Raw genomic sequence first — 27,211 nt, forward strand, 5'->3', positions numbered from 1 at the left:
TTTTAATCTTTTGTATTAACAGATTAGATTTTATTAAAACAATTAAGAATTTAATTGTAATAATTGTGGATCTAAGTTTCAATTTTGTGAATTCATTGAATCGTGATTTTCTAAAGCCAGAGATAATCTGATTTAATGTGTGTGTGTAGGAAGGGGCGGGGAAGTCTCTGTGTGTTTTCATTAATCAATTAACGGAATATTCTCTTTGCTATAATCAAGGTAGGTGTAGATGTATAGGTAATTGGTATATATGTAAATAGAATGGTATGAGTGAGTGCAAATAATGTAAGTGTATATATATGGGATTGTGTATATAACTATAGGGCCTTGTTGTTTTTGTTTTGTTTGTTTGTTTAAATATACATTTATGTAAACTAAGAACTACTCAACTGTTGTATTTCACTAAATAATTATTAATTAATCATAAAATTGGTTTTATTTTATGCATTTTGTGTTTTTGTTGTTTTTTTGTTTCTATATGTTTTTTTTTTTATAACAAGAAGTTGTTCTTGTCTTCTGTAAGAATAATCGACATTTTTTCTATAATTAATTATTATTAATAAAATTTAATAGTTAATGTATTGGGTTTTGTTGTTGTATTTTGCATTCTAACTTAGTTTTTTGTTTTTGTTTTTCGTTATTAACAAACTTAATGTATGAGGTTAATTTTCTTCAATTCGGAAACATCGCTATCACTTTCTGTACGCTTCTTCTCACAGAATTCTATCAGGTATGATAAAATACCTGATAACGCTATAAAGACACCGGCAAAATAGAACGTATCGTCCCATCTGAAAAGAGAGGAAAACATTAATAAGGTTTAAGTGATGCTGGAATTATATTTAAAATTAAAATAAGACGCATTTATCGTCTACCCTGAAAAGAAAGTGTAATGAGCTAATATGGAAGATTATGCAACCTTAATTGTAGGACTCAAAATTTAAACAATGTTAAGGACAAATTTCCTTAAAATAATGATATTCTAATTAAAGGAAAGTTTATAATATTTGCTTTAAATTTTTTTTCATATAATTTAGGATACAAATTTTGAAAATTTGCGTCCCTATGTCGTAGGTCTTTGAAGGCAAATTTTTCTTAAAATAAAGAAAATTATTTTTAATTTAAGAGCTCGTCTTTAAATCAAGTGGAATATTGCACCTTTAGAATTAATACAAAAAACGCTTCAAATACAGGCTAAGATTTATTTTAAGAATTTCGGAGGAGGACTCGTACTTCGACCATCATTACATCAGCTTTAGATTAAATGGGCTAGAACCGGATCCAATAAGATTCCGATATAAGGCGAAAATCGTCTGGACAAAATTCGTATCAAAAATAAAAACTCGGGATAAATGGGGAGATTCGTAAAATTGGAAAAGAGGTCTAAATAGCCCCTTTACAATAGTGCACGTCGAAAACAGAACGAGGTATACTAGGGTGCTTATCACAACATGCTCGGGGAATACAATAAAACTACAAGCGAAACAAAATTCCTGGAAGTTATTCTGTCGCCAGGTAGACATGAAGAAATTCCTCTCTAATCCCCATACCCAAATCGGAACAATGGTAGACGATATGGGGAATAGGATGAAATCAATTGAGGATAAAATAAAACTCTTGATAGACACTCATTTTCCTTCATGTATATCAGAACGGGAGGAGACACTGTTGCAAATGGAAGGCAAGGGTAGCTAGGACATTCTCATAACAAATGAAATGGTCAATGGGGCTATCAAAAGCTTCTTACAATTAAAGTCACCTGGAGATAATGGGATATTGCCGGCCTTAATTCAAAAGGACGAGGGCTATATAGCACTCCACTAAGCCGAAATTTGCATGGCATGCCTTAAATTCGCATACATTTCATATCCAAATGCTGGAAATCGAGTTATTTTGTTAAACATTTATTTCTATAGAAAATTTTGTTAAGATTTTATTCCTATAAAAAATTTTGTCAAAATTTTATTTCTATAAAAAATTTTGTCATAGATTTATTTCTATAGAAAATTTTGTCAAAATTTGATTTCTATAGGAAATTTTGTCAAAATTTGATTTCTATAGAAAATTTTGTCAAAATTTTGATTTCTATAGAAAATTTTGTCAAAATTTGATTTCTATAGAAAATTTTATCAAAATTTGATTTCTATAGAAAATTTTGTCAAAATTTGATTTCTATAGAGAATTTTGTCAAAATTTTATTTCTATAGGAAATTTTGTCAAAATTTTATTTCTATAGGAATATTTGTCAAAATTTTATTTCTATAGGAAATTTTGTCAAAATTTTATTTCTGTAGGAAATTTTGCCAAAATTTTATTTCTATAGAAAATTTTGTCAAAATTTTATTTCTATAGGAAATTTTGTCAAAAATTTATTTCTATAGAAAATTTTGTAAAAATTTTATTTCTATAGAAAATTTTGTCAAAATTTAATTTCTATAGAAAATTTTCTCAAAATTTTATTTCTATAGGAAATTTTGTCAAAATTTTATTTCTATAGGAAATTTTGTCAAAATTTTTTTTCGATAAAAAATTTTGCCAAAATTTTATTTCTATAAAAATTTTGTCAAACTGTTATTTCTATAAAAAATTTTGTCAAAATGTTATTTCTATACAAAATTTTGTAAAAATGTTATTTCTATAGAAAATTTTGTCGAAATTCTGTTTCTTTAGGAAATTTTGTCAAAATTCTGTTTCTTTAGGAAATTTTATCAAAATTCTGTTTCTTTAGGAAATTTTGTCAAAATTCTGTTTCTTTAGAAAATTTTGTCACCATTTGATTTTTTCGTTTAGATCTCAGCTTTAAAACCATTGCGTTATGTAAACTACAAAAGTAGCTTAACCAACAGAGGAAAAGAATGTTTGTCAAATTTATTTGGGCAAACACTGCAAGATGTTTGGATGGACGTTTCGGAATTACCACATTCCTCATCAGCACCCTCTACTTGCAGCAAAACTATCAATCAATTATCAGATTTTATTTCTATAGAAAATTGTGTCAAAAGTTTATTTCTATAGAAAATTTTGTCAAAATTTTGTTTCTACAGACAATTTTGTCAAAATTCTGTTTCTTTAAAGGGTGATACGGTCAAAATTTGGTCAAGGGAAAACTCGTGTAAATCGGTGAAATCGTTTATTTAAAAAATCAAATTAAATTTCTTTTTCAAGTTCAATTAGTATAAAATTCAGGAAAAATATTCAGTTAGGCTTTCGCTTTTCCAAATCCGAATTGCCGGACGCTTGACACCTGCCATCAGATTTTGTACAACCACCTTGTCCACCTTCTTCGCCGCAGAAAGCCAGTTTGCCTTGAACTGCTGCTCGTCCTTAGCAGTTTTTTTGGTCTTCGTTAGGTTCCGCTAGACAATAGCCCAGTATTTCTCAATTGGGCGGAGCTCTGGCGTGTTGGGAGGGTTCTTGTCCTTGGGAACCACCTGCACGTTGTTGGCGGCGTACCACTCCATGGCCTTTTTACCGTAATGGCAAGATGCCAAATCCGGCCAAAACAGTACGGAACAACCGTGTTTCTTCAGGAAAGGCAGCAGACGTTTATTCAAACACTCTTTCACGTAAATTTCTTGGTTGACAGTCCCGGAAGCTATGAAAATGCTGTTTTTCAAGCCACAGGTACAGAGGGCTTGCCAAACCAGATATTTCTTTGCGAATTTTGACACTTTTATGTGCTTGAAAATATCTGCTACCTTTCCCCTTCCTTTTGGCGTATAAAACTCCTGTCCCGGAAGCTGCTTGTAGTCGGCTTTGACGTAGGTTTCGTCGTCCATTACCACGCAGTCAAACTTCGTCAGCATCGTCGTGTACAGCCTCCGGGATCGCGCTTTGGCCGTCGTATTTTGTTTATCATCGCGATTTGGAGTCACTACCTTCTTGTAAGTCGATAGTCCGGCTCGTTTTTTGGCTCGATGCACGGTTGTAGACGATACACCCAGCTTATTTGCGGCATCTCGGAGAGAGAGGTTAGGGTTTCGCTTGAAACTACCGGCAACTCTCTTTGTCGTCTCAGCGGCTTCCGGTTTTCGATTTCCCCCCGATCCAGACTTCCTGGCTGTCCACAAACGTTCCCCAAACACTTTAATTACATTTGTAACGGTTAATTTGGCAACTTTTAGCGATTTTGCCAGCTTTGCGTGCGAGTAGCTCGGATTTTCGCGATGCGCGAGCAAAATTTTGATACGCTGCTCTTCTTGCTTGGACGGCATTTTGACAACTGAAGAGTGAATTCCAAAATCAAAATAGGAGCAACATTCTACACACACACACCTTCAAAATGAGGGGTGTTCAGGTTTTTTAAATGCAAAATTGAAAGAAATACGTCAAGTTTATATTGACCAAATTTTGACCGTATCACCCTTTAGGAAATTTTGTCAAAATTTTATTTCTATAGAAAATTTTTGCAAAATTTTATTTCTATAGGAAGTTTTACCAAAATTTTATTTCTATATGAAATTTTGTCAAAATTTTATTTCTATAGGAAATTTTGTCAACATTTTAAATTCTATAGGAAATTTTGTAAAAATTTTATTTCTATAGAAAATTTTGTCAAAATTTTATTTCTATAGAAAATTTAGTCAACATTTTATTTCTATAAACAAATTTGTTCAAATTTTCTTTCTATAGAAATTTATGTCAAAAATTTATTTCTATAGAAAATTTTGTCAAAATTTTATTTCTATAGGAAATTTTGTCAAAATTTTATTTCTATAAAAAATTTTGTCATAGTTTTATTTCTATAGAAAATTTTGCCAAAATTTGATTTCTATAGAAAATTTTGTCAAAATTTGATTTCTATAGAAAATTTGGTCAAAATTTGATTTCTATAAAAAATTTTGTCAAAATTTGATTTCTATAGAAAATTTTGTCAAAATTTAATTTCTATAGAAAATTTTGTCAAAATTTTATTTCTATAGGAAATTTTGTCAAAATTTTATTTCTATAGGAAATTTTGCCAAGATTTTATTTCTATAGGAAATTTTGTCAAAATTTCCCAAAATTTTATTTCTATAGGAAATTTTGTCAAAATTTTATTTCGATAAAAAATTTTGTCAAAATTTTATTTCTATAAAAATTTTGTCAAACTGTTATTTCTATAAAAAAATTGTCAAAATTTTATTTCTATAGAAAATTTTGTCGAAATTCAGCTTCTTTAGGAAATTTTGTCAAAATTCTGTTTCTTTAGGAAATTTCGTCAAAATTCTGTTCCTATAGAAAATTTTGTTTTGTTTTGTTTTCATCTCAGCTTTAAAACCATTGCGTTGTCTAAACTACATGAGTAGCTTAACCAACAGAGGAAAAGAATGTTTGTCAAATTTATTTGGGCAAATCCCTATAGACTGCAATATGGTTGGATGGACGTTTCGGAATTACCATATTCCTCATCAGCATCTTCTACTTGCAGCAAAACTATCAACCAATCATCAAATCTTATTTATATAGAAAATTTTGTCAAATTTTTATTTCTATAGAAAATTTTGCAAAATTTTATTTCTATAGAAAATTTTGGTAAAATTTTATTTCTATAGAACATTTTGTCAAAATTTTATTTCTATAGACATTTTTGTCAAAATTTTATTTCTATAAAAATTTTTGGCAAAATTTTATTTCTATAAAAAATTTTGTCAAAATTTTATTTCTATAGAAAATGTTGTTAAAATTTTGTTTCTATAGAACATTTTGTCAAAATTTTATTTCTAGAGAAAATTTTTTCAAAATTTTATTTCTTGCGAAGTACCTCTTGGAGGAATAGTTTGCAAAATCTGTCAAAACATCAAGAATTATAAATGGGGGTGTGACCCAGAAAAAAAAGGAGAGTAAGACGACAGTCAGGAGGACCGTCGGAATAAGGACCGGGCACCTAGAATTGAGAGCACATGTTTGCCGAATAGAAGCGGCAGAAAATGGTGAATGTATGCCTTGTTTTGAGGATGAGGAGGTAAACAGGGACTGGAATAAAAGACGGGCACGATAGAAGGAAGAAGTTAGTGCACACCACAAGTCAAATACTTAGGTGTTTAACAGCCGACATAAGACAGGATATCCTGAGTCCTCTTTTCAACCTAACCTAGGCAAAGATCTATTTTGAGTATTTTGGTTTAGTCTTAGGTCTAATCATCAAAATCTCAAAATCCATAAAATACATTTTTATTTATTTTAAAATTATATCGTTCACACATATTCAACTCACCTTAATGTTGTTTCATATATAGCACCAGCTATTGGGGGACCAGCTATCATACCAATACCCTGTACTAACAGTACCAGACCATAGGCACAGGTGAAATCATCTAGATCAACTATGCTAACCAAAATACTTGGTGTAAATGAAAATGAGCTGGCAAATGTGAAACCGAAAATTATACACAACGTCAGTAGACCCGCGTAGCTGGACATCAGCAATGGCATGAGCACAACTGAAAGGCCACATACTGTAACAAAGAAATAGGGGAAAATGCGGAAATTAGATAACCAAGAACTATAGCGAAATGAATCAATCAATCAATCACTTACTTAACATACATCCTGAATAGCAAACATTGACATTCATCCATGAACAGTCACCCACATAACCCAAACCAATCATTCCAATGGTTTGAGCTACACCAATGGCCGATATCATTTTGGCACTCTCTACGGCATCATAGTCATAAGTCTTCATATATTCTGGTAAATAAAGGTAAGGTATAATAAACCTGAAAATAGAGAAAAAGTTAAATTAGGGTAAATGGTGATAAAAAAGTGAGACTCTAATAAGCTCGGAAAAATTTATACGGTTTTATGGGAAACTAGAACTACATCGTAAGAAAAAAAGATGACCATATTGCGTTGTTAAAATAATATTTGATATTTTTTCGACTTTCTCAGAAAGGCAAACATTAATTAAAAGTAAGAAACAAATCATTGATGCCAAGTCACTACCACATTAACCATAGCTTAATTCATTCTTATTATTTTTGAGAATTGTACGAAAATTGTCTTCATTGAATTTAGTTTTCAACATTGAAGTTTTTGATTTTTACACCAAAGTTTAGTTCACAAAATCATTGAGACATACGTGGAATCAAAATTTTGTTGAACTGGTGAAAATTTCTTAAAAAACAAGTAAAGAAAGTCTAAAGTCGGGCGGGGCCGACTATATTATACACTGCACCACTTTGTAGATCTAAATTTTCGATACCATATCACATCCGTCAAATATGTTGGGGGCTATATATAAAGGTTTGTCCCAAATACATACATTTAAATATCACTCGATCTGAACAGAATTTGATAGACTTATACAAAATCTATAGACTCAAAATTTAAGTCGGCTAATGCACTAGGGTGGAACACAATTTTAGTAAAAAAAATATGGGAAACGTTTAAATCTGAAGCAATTTTAAGGAAACTTCGAAAAAGTTTATTTATGATTTATCGCTCGATATACATGTATTAGAAGTTTAGGAAAATTAGAGTCATTTTTACAACTTTTCGACTAAGCAGTGGCGATTTTACAAGTAAAATGTTGGTATTTTGACCATTTTTGTCGAAATCAGAAAAACATATATATGGGAGCTATATCTAAATCTGAACCGATTTCAACCAAATTTGGCACGCATAGCAACAATGCTTATTCCACTCCCTGTACAAAATTTCAACTAAATCGAAGTTAAAAATTGGCCTCTGTGGTCATATGAGTGTAAATCGGGCGAAAGATATATATGGGAGCTATATCTAAATCTGAACCGATTTCAACCAAATTTGACACGCATAGCAATAATGCTAATTCTACTCCCTGTGCAAAATTACTAAATCGGAGTTAAAAATTGGCCTCTGTGGTCATATGGGTGTAAATCGGGCGAAATCTATATATGGGAGATATATCTAAATCTGAACCGATTTCAACCAAATTTGGCACGCATAGCTACAATGCCAATTCTACTCCCTGTGCAAAATTTCAACTAAATCGGAGTTAAAAATTGGCCTCTATAGTCAAATGAGCGTAAATCGGTCGAAAGCTATATATGGGAGCTATATCTAAATCTGAACCGATTTCAACCAAATTTGGCACGCATAGCTACAATGCTAATTCTACTCCCTGTGCAAAATTTCAACCAAATTGGGGTAAAACTCTGGCTTCTGAGACCGTATTAGTCCATATCGGGCGAAAGATATATATGGGAGCTATATCTAAATCTGAACCGATTTCAATAAAATTTGGCACACTTGACTACAGTGCTAATTGTTCTTCTTGTGCAAAATTTTAAGCAAATTAGGTTAAAACTCTGGCTTCTGGGGCCATATAAGTCCATATCGGGCGAAATATATATATGGGAGCTATATCTAAATCTGAACCGATTTCTTTCAAAATCAATAGGGATCTATTCTGAGCCAAAACACATACTTGTGCCAAATTTGAAGTCGATTGGACTAAAACTGCGACCTAGACTGTGATTACAAAAATGTGTTCACGGACAGACGGACATCGCTATATCGACTCAAGAGCCCACCCTGAGCATTTTTGCCAAAGACACCATGTGTCTATCTCGTCTCCTTCTGGATGTTGCAAATATGGACTAACTTATAATACCCTGTTCCACAGTGTGGAGCAGGGTATAATTAGAAAAATAAACTAAAACCAAGTATTTTTTATTGCAATAAAAATAAGTTAATTTTAGTTTTACTTTAACGATGTACTATTTCTCCCTTATTTGAGAGATGTTCAAGGTTGCGTACATTTTATTTAATTTATTGACAATGATCATACGCACTATGGTCCCTGTGCTTATGCATCGTTACAATTAATATTGATCAAACTTTCTAATACCCAGGTTAAAATAACTCATGCAACAATAAAACTATTATATTATTTTGCAATATTTCCAACAATATCTTATAATATTTTATTATGCTTTTTATGCTCTACTTACCAAATAAATAGGAATAATGTTGATAAATTAAATAATGTAAATTTAACGTCCTTAAATAGTGAGAAATCAAAAACCGATTTCATAGTCTCGATGAGATTGTCATACCACGTCTGAAAAAAAAAGAAAATATATATAAAATTTAGTATCTCACAAACATGTAGGAAAGAGTTTAGAATGGATAGAATAGAATTAACCAAAGATAATTAAAACTAAGGAAACAACTTCAAAGATCCTTCCAAGTTTACATTTTTAATTCAAAAGATCTTATGCAAAGTAAGCAATCACATATGTTTTATTTTAGTTTAGTAGAAATTTCCGTACTAAGAAAAAACAGATAATGATTTAGGAAAATAATTTGAAGAAAATTTTTCCAAAAATCTACCAATATTTAAAAACAAATTACTTTGAAGTTGTTGATCAAAAATTTCAAATGTTTTAATATTTTATTTCAATATTTACAATTACGATCCCTTATAAGAGAAAAAATTGTGGGTGTATAAATTTTATTTCTATAGAAAATGTTCTAAAATTTTAATTCTATAGAAAATTTTCTTAAAATTTTATCTATCGAAAATTTTGTCAAGATTTTATTTCTGTAGAAATTTTTTTTCAAAATTTTATTTCTGTAGAAATTTTTTTTCAAAATTTTATTTCTATAGAAAATTTTCTCAAAATTTTATTTATATAGGAAATTTTCTTAAAATTTTATTTCTATAGAAAATATTGTCAAAATTGTATTTCATTTTTGTTGTTATTTTATTTCAGCTTAAAACCATGCATTGACTAAACTACAAGTGTAGCTTAACCAACAGAGGAAAGTAATGTTTGTCAAATTTATTTGGGCAAAGCCCTATAGACTGCCAGATGGTTGGATGGACGCACGTTTCGGAATTACCACATTCCTCATCAGCATCCTCTACTTGCAGCAAAACTATCAACCAATTATCAGAATAAAATCAGGCAGTTCATTAAACCCAACAATGAACCACACTCGAACTCGAACTTATGCCGAAATAAATTCGTACAAACATATCTCTTTTCCTATGCCAAAATTTTGTCATTTGTCCAAATTTTATTACTATAGAAATTTTTGTCAAAATATTATTTCTATAGAAATTTTTATCAAACTTTTATTTCTATAGAAAAATTTCTCAAAATTTTATTTATATAGGAAGTATTCTTAAAATTTTATTTCTTTAGAAAATTTTACCAAAATTTTATTTCTATAGAAAATTTTGTCAAAATTTTATTTCTATAGAAAATTTTATCAAATTTTATTTCTATAGAAAATTTAAACAAAATTTTATTTCTATAGAAAATTGTGTCAAAATTTTATTTCTATAGAAAATTTTGTCAAAATTTTATTTCTATAGAAAATTTTGTCAAAATTTTATTTCTATAGAAAATTTTGTCAAAATTTTATTTCTATAGAAAATTTTGTCAACATTTTATTTCTATAGAAAATTTTGTCAACATTTTATTTGCGTAGAATATTTTGTTAATATTTTATTTGTATAGAATATTTTGTAAAAATTTTGTTTCTATAGAAAATTTTATTTCTATAGAAAATTTTGTCAAAGTTTTATTTATATAGACATTTTTGTCAAAATTTTATTTCTATAGAATTTTTTTTTTGCTAAATTTATCAAAACATTCTATCAATCTACCAATCAGTGTTGCCAGTATTGGGGATTTCCCCCAAATTGGGGATATTTTTTCGTGAATGGGGACGAAATTTTTGGGGTCTTGGGGATTTGGTGGGGATTTTTTTGTCGAGAAATCGTTTTAATCTTTTGTAACAAAATTTTATTTCTACAAAAAATATGGTCAAAATTCTATTTCTATAGACAATTTTACCAAAATTTTATTTCTATAGAAAATTTTGTCAAAATTTTATTTCTTTCGAATGAAAAAAGAGGAAGCACGCTCAAAATAAACCCAGCCAACTGCACTCAAATCGATGATTTTACGGTGGCAAAGGAAAAGAGATATGTTTGTACGAATTTATTTCGGCATAAGCCGGCTATCATGTAAACCCTGATGAGGAATGTGGTAATTCCGAAACGTACGTCCATTCAACCATCTTGCAGTCTATAAGGCTTTGCCCAAATAAAATTGAGAAACATTATTTTCCTCTGTTGGTTAAGCTACAATTGTAGTTTAGTCAATGCATGGTTTTAAGCTGAAATCAAAAACAACAACAAAATTTTATTTCTATAGAAAATTTTGTGAACATTTTATTTCTATAGAAAGTTTTGTCAAAATTTTATTTCGGTAGAAAGTATTGTCAACATTTTATTTTTATAGAAAATTTTGTCAAAATTTTATTTGCATAGAATATTTTGTTAACATTTTATTTCTATAGAAAATTTTGTCAAAATTTTATTTCTATAGAAAATTTTCTCAAAATTTTATTTCTATAGAAAATGTTCTCAAAATTTTATTTCTATAGACAATTTTGGTAAAATCGTCATTCTATAGGATATTTTGTCAAAATTTAATTTCTATAGAAAATTTTGTAAAAATTTTATTTCTATAGAAAATTTTGTCAAAATTTCCTATAGAACATTTTATGAAAATTTGTTCCTATAGAAGTTTTTTTGCTTCCAAACAATGAAAAAATCTACAATGTTTGGTAGAATTCTTCTAACTGTGCCAACCGTGGTTGGTAGAGTCCTTGAGGGGATCAATAGGAAGAACCTATAAATTTCGTTAAGGCAGTTATGAGCTAATGGAAACCCAGAACATATCCATACATATAAATACATATAAATTCCAAAGAATTTATTAAATTGCTCAGTGCAAACACAAGATCTTCGAGGTTGAATACAACCAGAGAAAGCTGATTGTTTGGTTAGAACAATAGCAGGAGGATCCGTGTAATATAGCAGGAGGCCGTATCAACTGCTGCAAGGTTATACCGGAATCAATGAAGGTTAGGAATAGAAGGCAATCGCAATGCAACTATGAGAACTCTAAGTGGTCAGATAGATAGATAGATTTGAAACCGCGAACGTTTACATTTCGCTGCTTATCCTCGTCGGAATAAACGAAAATCCCGGAATCCCGGGTTGTGAAGGTGCATTTACAGTGCAATTTAGTTACCGTGGGGTCTTAAGGAGGCAATGTCTGAATTAGCAGAGATATATATTGACAAGAATATCAGCTGCTTGGATATTGACTTCACGATCTATGTTATCCTCTCAGAGTACACTCAGCCTGAGTAATTAATAAGACCCTCGGAATTTTTGATTAGAGCACCTGAAGTAATGTAATATAGATTCTAGTACATATAACTTGAGAACCACTGTAAAGGACCTTTCGAAACTCAAGGAAGGTACAGAAGGTTCAGTAAACTTTGGTGATTTGGTATGCCAAGAGAACCGAACTCTTCCGAATGAAATTTAATCGAATTTGTCATTCATTTTAATGTTCTTACTATAAAATGCTATATAATGGCCATTGGTATACTTACATCTTCTTCCTCTTTGGCAATTGTCGTCATTGAATTCCGATAGATATTCGGACATGATGAGGCTCTCAAACGATATCGATGGGTATTCAACATAGCACCACGATAATGTATCGAATTTCGATGAATACGCATATCCTTGAGAAAATTGGAGTTTCGTATCGAAATGTTACGTCTAAGATTCGAACGATAGCTGGGCTTTTTCGACTTGGACAGACGTCGCATACCTGTTATGCTATCCACCCTTGTCCTTTTCAGAGCTGTTTTGGCATTTTGCCCTAGAAGGGCTTCATTCTCAGGTATGGTGATAACAGCTGGACCACCACCGCTGCGATTTCTGCCGGATAGTTCATTGTGTTTACGCAGGTTGGCTTCAATAAGTGCTGCACTTTCATCCTTAATGCAGGTGAAATAACTGTGAACTTCAGGATTAAGGATATCTACCGAATTGTGGCGATAACCATTGACCCGTAAATCCTTAAAAGAGTCTGTGACATTTTTGGCAGCAAAAAAGATATTCTCATTGAGGGAAAAACGGGAATTAGCATAGTTTTCAGCAGCATGATTGTTATGGTCGCGGGAATACTTTTGTGTTAGATAACCCTCATCGGTGGATGATCGCAACGATCCCAGTGAGGTGTTCATGGGGGTGCGTGGATGCGATATCTTCTCTGAAGGCGATAGGGTTTCAATGGAAGCCAAAAAATGGCGACGGGCATTTTCGGCCACCTCTATGGGTATACCACCCATCATGGTATCATCGGGTGACCCTATCACAGCTGCCGTGGCACTCACACAAGGATTCCCCGTTGAAGACATCGATAGAAGATTTTCACGGGATGGCGCTTCAACACCTTCTTTGTGACGCAAAGAACGACGACTCATACTCTTCACTTCGTATAGATCCAAGTCCAGGTCTTGCGAACCCAGAAAAGTGGGTAAAAATAGCTCACTGCGATATTTCTTCATTATACCCTCATGGGGATCGTCTATCTGCTGATTGGCTTCGGTATTATTCTTCGTTACCAAAGTATCGAGGACATATTCCTTGGTGGCTCCGGTATCCAAAAGTTTTTTAATTTCCTCCAAACAAACACTGGAATTTGAGAATGTAGTGACACTCTGTGACCGACTCTCCAGGCGATTCTCCTCAATCAACCAGTCAGGATCTCTCATAAGGGCTCCACAAACGCAGGCATTCAGCATGGTACCAGCCAAGATCAGAGTAGCTCCTCTCCAGCCGTAGTTATCTATCAGCCATTGTGTTAAAGGGGCATAGAGAAAAGTGCCGATACCAGTGCCAGAAGCACCAATACCGGTGGCAAATGTCCTTTTCTTATCGAACCAAAAGGCGATGGAAACTACGGCCGTCACATAGCCTATGCCCAAGCCCAAACCGGAGATAATACCAAAGGTAACCATAAGCATCTCCACAGAATTACAGATGGAAGACAGGCCAAATCCTATGGCCGACACTAGACCACCTAGTATGGTCATTTTACGGCAGCCATATTTGTCCACCAAATTTGACCATATAGGACCCATAAGTAGAGGCACCGAAAAGAATAGCGAACTAATCCAGGCTGTCTTTGAGGGACTCTCTCCAAAATAGTCCAACAATTGGGTATTGATTAGACCAAACGAAAAGGAAAGGCCATCAGCAATCAGCGATACTACCAACGAAGCAAATACCACAACCCAGCCATAGCCTCCATCGGGCATTTCCGGTTTCTTTTTCTCACTCAATCCAGACTCTGTGGAATCTCCCGATTCATCGGATATCAGCCGTTTACGTTTCTTACCCTGGCCATTGGCCAATGTAGTCATGGCCGCCGCATTTTCATTGATGGTGATGATGCTGTTCTTCAGGCGATTTCGATCTGCCGTCAGATCATCGGTGGACAGATTACAAAATGTCACCTCGGGAAATAGATCATGTTTGATGGATTTATTCATGGGTGTTGTCTTCACGGAAGCCAATAGAATTGTGTCCTCGGTTCTCACACTGAGCGGTGTGGACAGGGGTTGATAAATGCTGCCGTTTACTTTACCGGTGATTGAGGGAGGGGCACTGGGTGCATTTGTAGGTGTTGCAGGTGCTTTTGGTGTAGTAGGCATTGATGGTGGTGCCAAGGGCGTGGTTGCGGGTGTGGTTGTTGTTGTTGTAGGTGTAGGTGTTGTTGTGTTATTAAGAATCATGTTTTAAAAGTCTTGCTGTGCTTCTAGTTTTTGTTATTGGTGAAGTCTAAACGTGTTAATCAATGGAAGTTTGGTGGGTGGCTATCCCAGTATTATTCTTAGATCCTTAGAGGGATTTGCTTGTTGTTATAAAAAATTTTGTTAAGATTTTTTTGTTTCTATTTTAAGTTTCCTAATTGAACACAATAAGTTTCAGCAAAATTTGTAGATATTTCTTTTAGATTTAGTTTCTTATTAAGACTTTTTTCTTTGGGGGAAAATCTCACAACTATATGTGTAGATGTGTGTTTTTGTTTGTGATTAATTATTGTACTCTTGAGAGGTTCTTATTGGATTTTGGGCCTGATTTGCTTGTCTATTCAGCTTTATTTTTAATTGAGTCCTTAATCAGCATAAATCTCCTTGGATTTATATTCTCTGAAACTTTGTCTTTTTAGCACTCTGTTTCTCTTGCTCTTTGCCTCTTTACTCCTTCACACTCTTTCTTTCGCTCTTGTTATGCTTGATGTGTCCCCTTAGAGTAGACTGTAAAAGAGTCTATTTTTGTTTGAGGAAAGATGTTTCGTCCTTTTTAGATTCTAAAAAAAAATTGAGCATATATTCCTCTATCCATAAAACAGGGGAATTTTCAAACGAATCTTCTCTTTATCTCCGAAATTGGGTGCAGACCCAGCTCAGCCACAACTCAAGCCTATGATGTGGTCTTATCTTACGGGTTCTTCTTTGTCTTCTTAGATCTTCTCAAATGATTTGTTGATCTGCGTGATTAAATTAAGCACCGTGTATGTTACTCCTTGTTTTTGGGTGATTGTAAGACAAATGCTGTGGAAGAGAGAAAGAGAGAAGTGAAAAATGAGGAAAAATTAAATATTTTATATAAGCATTATTGCATTGTATTTAGAGGAAATGTTGTAACGTGACAAATTGCAAATTCCATATGACGTACGGGATTTTCGACTAACTGACGTGCTATCTCATCTCTACTCTATTCTAATAATATATAAATCGGATTCTAAAGGGTGATACGGTCAAAATTTAGTCAATATAAACTTGACGTATTTCTTTCAATTTTGCATTTAAACAACCTGAACACCCCTCATTTTGAAGGTGTGTGTGTAGAATGTTGCTCCTATTTTGATTTTGGAATTCACTCTTCAGTTGTCAAAATGCCGTCCAAGCAAGAAGAGCAGCGTATCAAAATGTTGCTCGCGCATCGCGAATATCCGAGCTACTCGCACGCAAAGCTGGCAAAATCGCTAAAAGTTGCCAAATTAACCGTTACAAATGTAATTAAAGTGTTTGGGGAACGTTTGTCGACAGCCAGGAAGTCTGGATCGGGGGGAAATCGAAAACCGGAAGCCGCTGAGACGACAAAGAGAGTTGCCGGTAGTTTCAAGCGAAACCCTAACCTCTCTCCGAGATGCCGCAAATAAGCTGGGTGTATCGTCTACAACCGTGCATCGAGCCAAAAAACGAGCCGGACTATCAACTTACAAGAAGGTAGTGACTCCAAATAGCGATGATAAACAAAATACGACGGCCAAAGCGCGATCCCGGAGGCTGTACACGACGATGCTGACGAAGTTTGACTGCGTGGTAATGGACGACGAAACCTACGTCAAAGCCGACTACAAGCAGCTTCCGGGACAGGAGTTTTATACCAAGAAATTTACGTGAAAGAGTGTTTGAATAAACGTCTGCTGCCTTTCCTGAAGAAACACGGTTGTTCCGTACTGTTTTGCCCGGATTTGGCATCTTGCCATTACGGTAAAAAGACCATGGAGTGGTACGCCGCCAACAACGTGCAGGTGGTTCCCAAGGACAAGAACCCTCCCAACACGCCAGAGCTCCGCCCAATTGAGAAATACTGGGCTATTGTCAAGCGGAACCTAAAGAAGACCAACAAAACTGCTAAGGACGAGCAGCAGTTCAAGGCAAACTGGCTTTCTGCGGCGAAGAAGGTGGACAAGGTGGCTGTACAAAATCTGTTGGCAGATGTCAAGCGTGAGGCCTGGCAATTCGGATTTGGAAAAGCGAAAGCCTAACTGAATATTTTTCCTGAATTTTATACTAATTGAACTTGAAAGAGAAATTTAATTTGACCAAATTTTGACCGTATCAACCTTTACACTGCTACAAAATTAATATGCTTCACTGAATACCGCTTGGACACTTAATCATCGACGACGAATACACATCTGTACCACTATGACCATTGATCCACCAGCATAGCTTAGGTAGGCATACATAAAAACTTCACTATAGGACCTTCGTATTTACAGTTCACCTTCTCTGAGATCTTTGAGTCTCCAGATTTTCCACTGAGACCTTTGCCTCAAGGCCTAGAGTTCCGCTATCTAGATCCTAGGTTACAGTTGCCATACTGAAATGTGCTAAAATTTCCCTACTGAGGTTTTAGGATAGCCCCCCTTAAGCTCAACGACAAGGGACCTCCTTTTTATAGCCGAGTCCGAACGGCGTTCCACATTGCAATGAAACCACTTAGAGAAGCTTTGAAACCCTCAGAAATGTCACCAGTATTACTGAGGTGGGATAATCCACCGCTGAAAAACTTTTTGGTGTTCGGTCGAAGCAGGAATCGAATCCACGACTTTGTGTATGCAAGGCGGGCATGCTAACCATACTGAGGTCTTAGTGCCAACAGTTCTTCACATGAGACCTTTGAGCGAACAGATCTCCTACTGAGACCTTTGGGCCTACAGTTCCTCTCCTACTACGACTGTCAGGCTAACGGTTCGTCTGCTGGCACATTAGGACTTACAGTTTCCTCACTGTGACCTTCGGGGCAAGAGTTCTCGTACTGAAACCATCGGGCTTGCAGTTTTCATGTTCACATTTTTAGTTCTTGCACTTAGACGGAGTTATTGTTCCCATGCTGAGATCTTCTGGCCTAAAGTTTCATTACTGAGATCTTAGGACCTAATGATCGCCATTTGAGGCCTTTAAGTCTTCATATCTCCTAATGAGACCTTTGGGCCTACAGATCTCATATTGCAATCTTCAGACCTAGAGTTCGTCTGCTAAGACCTTAGGACTTACAGTTTCCTCACGTAGATCATCAGGGCAAGAGTTCCCGTACTGAAACTTTGGCCTTACAGTTTCTCTATTCACACCTTCAGTTCTTATACTTCGAGCCTCGGGCTTCCAGTTCCCAGATGTCTTAGGTCCTGCAGTTCTTCAACTGAGACCTTTGAACCTGCGGATCTCCCACTGCAACCTTTGGACCTACAGATCTCCTATTGCGTCTGTCAGGCCAACAGTTACTGCAGACTAACTGTTGGCCTTACCTTAGTGGTTACAGTTTTCTCACTGAGACCTTCGGGCCCACAATTCTTTCTTTCTCTTCTTTCTTTCTTTCTCTCTTTATTGATCCATATCAGTAAAGAAAGTATGAAGTTATAAATAGTACTGCATACAAAAATTATTAAAACTTTTGTATACTTCCTGTTCTGGCTTCCCTGTTCGGTTCTTCCACTTAAACTTAAGATTTTAGTACAGTTACCCACCTGAGTGATTTGAGACTTAATATTTAGACTTTCAGGTCTACAGTTCGTTTACTGAGACCTTCAGTTCTAGAATTCTCGTACATAAATTTTGGGCTTAGAGTTTCCCTGTTCAAACCTTCAGTTCTTCCACTAAGCGCGTCGGGCTTACAGTTCCCATACTGAGATCTTCTGGCCTAAAGTTGCCCTACTAAGACCATAGGACCTAATGATTCCTATTTGAGGCCTTTGAACCTCTACATCTCCTAATGGGACTTTTGTGTCTACAAATCTCATATCGCCTACAAATCTCATCTTCAGACCCACAGTTCGCCTACTGAGTCCTTTGGTACAAGAGTTCGCCTATTGAGATCTTTCGGCTGGCCGTAAGGCCTGAGATCTTAAGGCGTAGAATTTTCCTACTTAGATTTTCAGGACTAAATTTCTGTAGATCTTCGGACTTAAAATTTCCCTACAGAAATCAAATCTCCAATTGAGACCGCATGAAATCTTTGTTGGTACGGCAATACTTATTCAGTGTATTAAGGGCTCTGTCTGACAGTATTTGTTTTTTTTTTAATTTTCATTTTATCAAAAGAAAAATTTTAATAAAACAATTGTGAAATTTCTACTATTACGTACATTCATCATTAGCATGTTTGTTACGAGGTCAATGACAATTACAAGTAGACATGAAAAACTTGATTCATTCATTATGGCAAAAGATACATTCATACAGTTTTATTAGCATGTGGACATTTTTAGTGAACGATATGTGAATGTAAATATTTATGCATATTTTATATAATTACATTAAGTTCTGTGCTATTTATTAGTTTGTTCATTTTTATTTTTTTTATATTTAGATGAATATTAAAATGGGTACATAGACTCGAAGTATAACAATTTGTATTGTTTTGAATCTAGAGATTGAATTTAACAAATAGACATATTAATATTTGACACTTTAAAAGTGAATGTCTTATAAAACGAATTAAGATGTTATGTAGAGAACCAGATTGAAGTTTAGTTTCCAGTTTCGACAAAATTTTGTATTTTGCCTATCAGCAAGAAAGAAAAAAAAAATGATGAAGTCATTTGACTTAAAAATGGCTATCTTAACTTGAAAGAATATTTTGTTTGACAAAGGTCAACTTGACTTTAATAACACTAGGTCACAAATAACAAAATTTTCTCTGTGAATTGGTTCTAGCATAATTTTTCTCATTGATTTTGACCTACTAAACACGAAAATGAGTTTTAAAAAATTTTCTGTCGATTGGTTTTCGAGATACAAATTTTTGAACTTTTTTTTTACTTTTGAAGGTACACTTACAATTTTGAGCATATCTTTCGTCTTCTTTGACCTATTTGATCCTAGTGCTACTCAAATTAAAGAAAATTGAGCCGTCTACAACTCATTCTCAGAAAATTTTCAAATCGGGTAAGTAGTTTGGATGTTGGCGGCTTAAAAAAGTTAAAAAACAGCGTTTTTTTACTAAAAATGTGGTAGAAAAAAACATATAAAAATTCATATAAAATATAAAACACGATGCTAACAGCAATTTTGTCTTTTCGTTCAAAAATATACATGTCTCTCAAAAATTTTTTTAAATACATTTTTTATTGGAAACGAAGTATATTTTCTACTTGAAGTCGAGTTTGAATTTGGAAATTTAAGTTTTTGTTAACACGATTTTCAAAGACTTTAGTTGCTTATGTAGAAAAACTAATAAATTAAAATTTTGTTTCTTAGAATCATGTACGCAAAACTCAAATTTAAAATAGAATTGTTCCTTAAAGATATTCTTACTTTCTCATTCTCCATTTCTTTGGCTCGGAATCAATACCAAAAACATTCGTGTAAAGGTAAATTTTATGGGTTAATTTTAATGAAATTGTCTTTGTGTGTAGGATGGGGATGGTAAACATATTAGCCACTCCGTTTATACACACAAAGAGAAAATCATTAAACTTGAGCAAACGAACGTTTTGTAGTAACTAGAGGTCTGCACAATTCCATTTTTAAATACAGAGTACACGTGTATGTTACTTGCTACATGAGTACATCTATTTGAGAGAGTCGCAAAACAATTGGTCAGTGTTGCCAATTTGGTGCTTTTAGCACCAAATTTAGTGCTTTTTGATTTCTAAAAAGCACCAAATTGCCTTTTTGGTGCCTTTTCAAAAAAAGCACCAACTTGGTGCTTTCTGGCATTTTCATTTAGTGCTTTTGGTGCTTTTTTTATTTTGAACAGTATTAAGTAATTTATCAATTTTGATTAGACTTTCAAGAGCTGACAAAACTCAAATTTATTGTCAAATATAGAATTTGATTGTTATGAAGTTGGTATTGATTATTTTTTAATTAATATTGTTATTTAGGGTATTCTGTAGGAAAGTCGATTGATGAGTGTCGAATTTTTGAATTTGGTAAAGATGTCATTAAAAACTTTTGTACTAAATTCACAAAAGCACGCACAACTGAAATAAGCAATAGACTCCTTCCATAAATTAATATTTTGAAAGTTGGAAAACATCACTGATCAAAATGAATTGGACGAAAGCATTAAAACTGATCAAGGTGTATACTTGAATAGCGGTTCATAATGGTGAGTACTAAGTTTGAGTTTTGCCGCTAAAGTGAAAACTATATGAGTAAAAAAGGCATAAAATTATGCATATTTGCTGCAAATTTTATTATAACTTGATAGGGAATAGCCAAAAGCAAATTTTTGTATTCCTTAAAATGAATTATTAAAAAAGTAATTGTGAAAAAATGACTATTTTAGCAGCTAAACTCGATCTTAATACCCAACTTGACTTCATAAAATTCAATTCACAAAAGTTCTATAATACATCTTCGGAAGTTTTTTTTTTTTAGTAGAGCATTTAATTTTCGATTTTGTGGTGGAAGGTGGTATGTTAGAATTGGTGCTTTTTGGCCTTGGGGAGTTGGCAACACTGCAATTGGTACACATTTTGACCAAAAGCCACGATTAACTTCTTGTTGCTACTCTGATGTCTTCACTACCAACAAACACATATTCCTCTTTCTCTCTTATTGAAGTGTACTCAGAGTGATCACGTTGAGTATGTTGCGAGAACACAACTTCATAGAGTACTCCATGTACCACGTGCAGTTTCAGAAATACAAAAAAAAAAAAACAGTTACTCTCCATAATAAATGTTTTCGGTTTGTTATAGAGAACTTCAAACATTAAGGTAAGTGTGTGACATACATAAATATAGATATGTATGTGACATACATACATATCTATTGGCATTTTCGATTCGTAAAAAATATGTTGCCTTGGTGTTACCCTACTTTTTCCCTCATTGCATTTACCCCCCAATGATAATGTCATTCCAAAGTTATTGTTAATTCATAATATTGTGCGGGATACAGGATCCATAATCTATGACAGTGTCCTTCATATTTTCCATTCAATTTCGAGAATGTTGCACTTTTTTTCCCAATCGAAATCGCCATATGATTAATAATAATGGAAAGTTTTGCTTCGTACATATCTGAGAAATACTTGTGGTACCACGTGAAGTGAAGAGAATCCATGTTGTACTTTTTCTCAAGTACTTACATTTTTATTGTTCCTTTTTTCGGCAAGTGTTCTCTTCACTTCACTACTTGCGCTCTAAGAGAAACACTGTATATATACTATATTCGAATGTATATATACAGCGAATTGCATACATGTCGTGAAAAGTTATTCGATGCAGACCTCTAGTATTAACATAATGAAACTATTTGATTAGGACAACAAAAATTTTAATTTATAATATGAAATGGTTCGTTACTGAATAAAAAAAAAATTGTTGCAATAATAAAAAATTTAATTATTTCTATGAAGTTGTTCCATTAACCCATTTTTAATGATAAATTTCGTTAATATAACGAAGATGTTTCACTCAGAATAACAAATCAAAATATTATATTTCGCCTATATAAAGTATATATTATATATTTTTGATCAGGGTGGCGATCTGACAATGTAGTTCTATCTGTCTGTCTGGCTTAATCAATCTACAGGCTTCAATAATGAAGCTATCGTGTTGAAATTTAGCACAGACTTTTGTTTTTTGTTGTCTGCAAGCAAGACCAGCTCGAAGACGGGCTGTATCGGTACTTGTTTTGATAAAGCCCTCGTATAAACCCACCACCGATTTGAGTCCCTGGCAATATAGAAGGCGCAATTATTTTTCGATTTGTCTAAAATGTGAAGACTAGAGGTAGATCAGTCGGGAGATCGGTCTATGTGGGGGCTATGTCAAAACATGGTCCGATAATCACGATTTTCGGTACATCTCTTTATTTTCCTAGAATACCTCTAGATTTCCAATTTCAGGCAAATTGGGTAAAAACTACGGATTCTGGAAGCCCAAGAAGTAAAATCGGGAGATCGGTCTATGTGGGGGCTATGTTAAAACATGGTCCGATAATCACAATTTTCGGAACATCTCTTTATTTTCCTAGAATACCACTAGATTTCCAATTTCAGGCAAATTGGGTAAAAACTACGCATTCTAGGAGCCCAAGAAGTAAAATCGAGAGATCGGTCTATATGGGGGCTATATCAACACATGGACCGGTACTCACCATTTTCGACACAGGTTTTTATGGTCCTAGAATACCTCTAGATTTCCGATTTGAGGCAAATTGGGTAAAAATTACGGATTCTAGAAGACCAAGAAGTAAAATCGAAAGATCGGTCTATATGGTGGCTATATCAAAACATGGACCGGTACTCACCATTTTCGGTACACGTCTTTCAAATTTCAGATAAATTGGATTAAAACTACGGATTCTAGAAGCCCAAGAAGTAAAATCGGGAGATCGGTCTATATGGAGGTTATATCAAAACATTATATCAAAACATTGACATCGGCACACCTCTTTATGGTTCTAGAATACCTTTAGATTTTCATTTTCAGGAATATTGGATAGAAAATACATTTTCTAGACGCCCAAGAACCAAAATCGGGAAATCGGTCCATATGGGCCCTGTACCAAAACATGGACCGATAGGCACCATTTTTGGTACACTTTTTGATGGTCCTAAAATACCATGGACCGATACTCACCATTTTTGGCACACGTATTTGTGGTCCTACAATATCTCTAGATTTCCAATTTCAGGCAAATTGGATAAGAACTACAGTTTTTATAAGCTCAAGACCCCAAACCGGAAGGTCGGTTTATATGCGGACTATATCAAAACTTCGACAGATATAGACCATCTTCGAACTTGACCTGCCTGCAAACAAAAGACGAATCTGTGCCAAATTTTAGGACGATAGCGCCATTATTGAAGACTGTAGCGTGATTACAACAGACAAACAGACGGACATGCTTATATCGTCCTAGAATTTCTCCCTGATCAAGAATATATATACTTTATATAGTCGAAAATCGATATTTCGATGTGTTACAAACGGAATGACAAACTTATTATACCCCCCGTCACCATTCTATGCTGGTGGGTATAAAAAGTGAAAAAAATTATTTTGTTTGATAAATTTCATTGAATTTGTCGAAAAAAAAAATAGAAATTTTTTCTGATATCAGAGTTTGTAATACTGATTACTTAAAATTTTCTAAAAATAATCTAAATTTTTTTCCTGGCGGGTTCACTGTTTTTTTTGTCAATGTATGTATCTAATTCTGTTAATATACTCACATGTGAGTTAGTAACTGTCAAAAGATAAAAAACGCAACAAATTTATATATAATTTACTTTCTGTCTGTCTGAGATTTAAAGCCTAACGGAACTACAAGCAGGGCTGTGGAGCCGGAGTCGGAGTCTTGGAGTCGGAGTCTGACGATTTTGCTGGAGTCGGAGTCGTAAACATTTTGCTCGACTCCGACTTCGGCTAAACCAATTTTTTTAAAACACTTCACATTTTTGTAACTAAGCAAGTTTTTACGCAAATTAGTTTCCATTGCGTTATTCATTCGATCAATGTTCAGCAGTTGGGCTGGATCGATCCATGGGCTCGATCGATCCATTTTAATACCCGAAATTATTATCTTTTTTAATTTTATTTTAAGGCCATATACATATGTGGAATATTGACAGAAAATTTGTTCAAGTTGTTTTTTATAGAAAATTTTGTCAAAATGTTATTTCTATAAAAAGTTTTGTCAACATTTTATTTCTATAGCAAATTTTGTCAAAATTTTATTTCTATAAAAAATTTATTCAAAATTTTATTACTATAGAAATATTTTTTTTTTCTATAGAAAATTTAGTCAAAATTTTGTTTCTATAGAATATTTTGCAAAATTTTATTTCTATAGAAAATTTTGCAAAAGTTTGTTTGTTACACAATTTTTTTTTAAATTTTATTTCTATTGATATTTTATTTCTATAAAAATTTAAGTCAAAATTTTATTTCTATAGAAAATTTTGCCAAAATTTTATAGTAATAGATTTTTTATTAGAAAATTTGGTCAAAATTTTATTTCTATAGAAAATTTTGCCAACATTTTATAGTAATAATTTTTTTTTGTTAGAAAATTTTGTCAAAATTTAATTTCTATAGAAAATTTAGTCAAAATTTTGTTTCTGTAGAATATTTTGCAGAATTTTATTTACTACACAAAAATGTTTCTAAAATTGTATTTTTATTGATAATTTTTTCAAAATTTTATTTCTATAAGAAAAAATTGTCAAAATTTATTTCTATAGCAAATTTTCTTAAAATTTTTTTTTCTTACTGATGCTCACTGCTATAAAAAATGTATTCGAAATTTTATTACTATAGAAATATTTTTTTCTAAATAAAATTTAGTCAACATTTTATTTCTATAGAAAATTTAGTCAAAATTTTGTTTCTATAGAATATGTTATTTTGCAAAATTTTATTTCTATAGAAAATTTTGCAAAATTTTGTTTGCTACAATTTAGTCAACATTTTATTTCTATAGAAAATTTAGTCAAAATTTTGTTTCTATAGAATATGTTATTTTGCAAAATTTTATTTCTATAGAAAATTTTGCAAAATTTTGTTTGCTATTGTATTGCTAATTGTATTTCTTTTTTTAATTGTATTTCTATTGATAACCTTTTCAAACTTTTATTTCTATAAAAATTTTTGCCAAATTTTATTTCTATAAAAATTTTATTCAAAATTTTATTTCTAATATTTGGTCAAAATTTGATTTCTATAAAAAATTTTGCCAAAGTTTTATTTCTATAGAAAATTTAGTCAGAATTTTGTTTCTGTAGAAAATTTTGCAAAATTTTATTTACTAGACAAACATTTTCCAAAATTGTATGCTCACTGATGCCCACTGCTAAGTCGAAAACTTGTAGAAATGACTCAAATTTTCAATGAATGAATCATAAATGCACTTTTGCGAAATTGTCTAAACAATTATAAATATTTCCAAAATATTGCCCGAGATTTTGTAGAAGTCTGATTTGAGATTTTGTCAAAATGTAGATCTAAATACAAAGTTGTGCAGAATATATTATAATCGGCCCGCCCGACTTTAGACTTTCCTTGCATTTTTATTTTTTGTTAAAATTGTGTTACGTCCCATAACGTTACATTTAAAGTACATAGATATGCATATGGGAATATAAACCTTTATATAGCTCGCAACAAATTTAAAGAATTTAAGATAGTATATCAATAATTTTGGTCCACAAATACATATACTGTTGGTATCTTCTCATATTATGATGGGTATTTATAGCATTATTTTATTTATTAAACATTGCCCTAAATTTGAAATATAGAGTTTAATTGGCATCTAATGTGAAATTAAGACCTTTCTTTTGCACGCATAAATAAATACGATACTTTATATCGATCCATTTACAGTACCCCCACAATAGAATTACAAATTAGTGGTATTAAAATGAGATATAGTTACATTACCCGGAGTCGACTCCGGATTCGGAGTCGGAGTCGAGCTGATGAAAAATGCTGGTGTCGGAGTCGAGCAAAATTGGCTCGACTCCACAGCCCTGACTACAAGAACTACTTTTTTTTTAATCTCCAAAAATTGTGCGACCCCATCTAATGTTCTTGTTATATTTTGTTACAAAACTCTACACATAATTAATCATACATATGTTTTGGGTTGTTTTTATGCGGAATCACGTTCAGGGTGGTGGATGATTAAGCAAAAATGTATTTTTTTATAGAATCGTCACATCTTTAATTATATGCATATGTAGCACAAACAAAATACATTCATAAAAAAATTACACATTTCTATAGAAGACAGGTGAAAAATTTTATGTATGCATAAAGACTTTGTGTTTCGTTATTTTGAATTGTTTGATGTACTTGTACACACACACACACACACTCAAAATAATAAATAACAAAGTTCTGTTTGTCTAATCAATTTAAAATATTATTATATATTCATAAAATATTTGTAGAAAGAAAAAAAAATGAAAAAGAAAATTACTCAACTTTTGCAAATGCGTCACACACATCTTATATGTACATATGTAGATATTTTTATATTTTCAAAACACAGAATTTCTTTTTAAAAGAAATCATAATCATATTGACATAATAATTTTTTAATTTATTATTTTTTATATTTTTTTTATCGAGACTTTGATACATTGTTTGTAAATAGAAGCAAATACATGATTTCTTTTTTTAGTTTGTTTATTTCACATTGTTTACTTCCTCCATTGTTTGGTGTTTTTTTTTTTGCTTTCTTTCTTTAGCTTCTTTTGTTGATATTTAATTTTTATTCTTTCTTAATGACACTATAGTTGTTGGTGTTATTGTTTTTCTTGACGTTGTTGTTATTATAAAATCGTAGTAAACCAAAATAAACGATAAAACATGACCAACTAAATCGTTTTCCCACGCCACCACATCAAACGCGAGCGAAAACATTTCGTTTGGAATTTAATGTTGTTGAAAATAATTTCGTGTAATATTTTTGTTTATTTTTTCGGGTTTGTTTTAGTTTCAAAAGAGAAAACACTCGCGCAGACGATAGAAGAAAAAAATTGTTTTAGTTTTCTGAACTTTCGTTGCTACAACTATGCCTGTGATGACGATGATGATGTTTTCTTATGACCGATCGACCAAAGACAGAGAATATCAAACAAAAATATTTT

The 27,211-nt window shown here is 32.7% G+C and overlaps 1 protein-coding gene across 1 annotated transcript; it reads right to left on the reverse strand.

Moving 5' to 3' along the window:
• chk (chaski) lies at positions 1-26,620 on the reverse strand. Its single transcript, XM_075309364.1, has 6 exons — positions 26,544-26,620; positions 12,394-15,411; positions 8,919-9,028; positions 6,520-6,701; positions 6,197-6,437; positions 1-791 (listed from the first exon to the last, which is right to left on the reverse strand). Exons 2-6 carry the CDS (start codon positions 14,587-14,589, stop codon positions 650-652), a joined length of 2,871 nt encoding a protein of 956 aa, XP_075165479.1. The 5' UTR covers positions 14,590-15,411; positions 26,544-26,620; the 3' UTR covers positions 1-649.
• Positions 26,621-27,211: the final 591 nt, after the last annotated feature.

Source organism: Haematobia irritans, chromosome 5 (genome assembly GCF_050003625.1).
Source record: "Haematobia irritans isolate KBUSLIRL chromosome 5, ASM5000362v1, whole genome shotgun sequence".
NCBI classification, from domain to species: Eukaryota; Metazoa; Arthropoda; class Insecta; order Diptera; family Muscidae; genus Haematobia; species Haematobia irritans.

Coding starts and splice junctions, on each gene's coding strand:
- chk (XM_075309364.1), bottom strand. CDS start 14,589: ATGATTCTTAATAACACAACAACACCTACACCTACAACAACAACAACC. Junction 6,702..8,918: donor ACATTATTCCTATTTATTTG/GTAAGTAGAGCA, acceptor CTCTATTTTCAG/GTTTATTATACCTTACCTTT. Junction 792..6,196: donor ATATATGAAACAACATTAAG/GTGAGTTGAATA, acceptor CTCTCTTTTCAG/ATGGGACGATACGTTCTATT.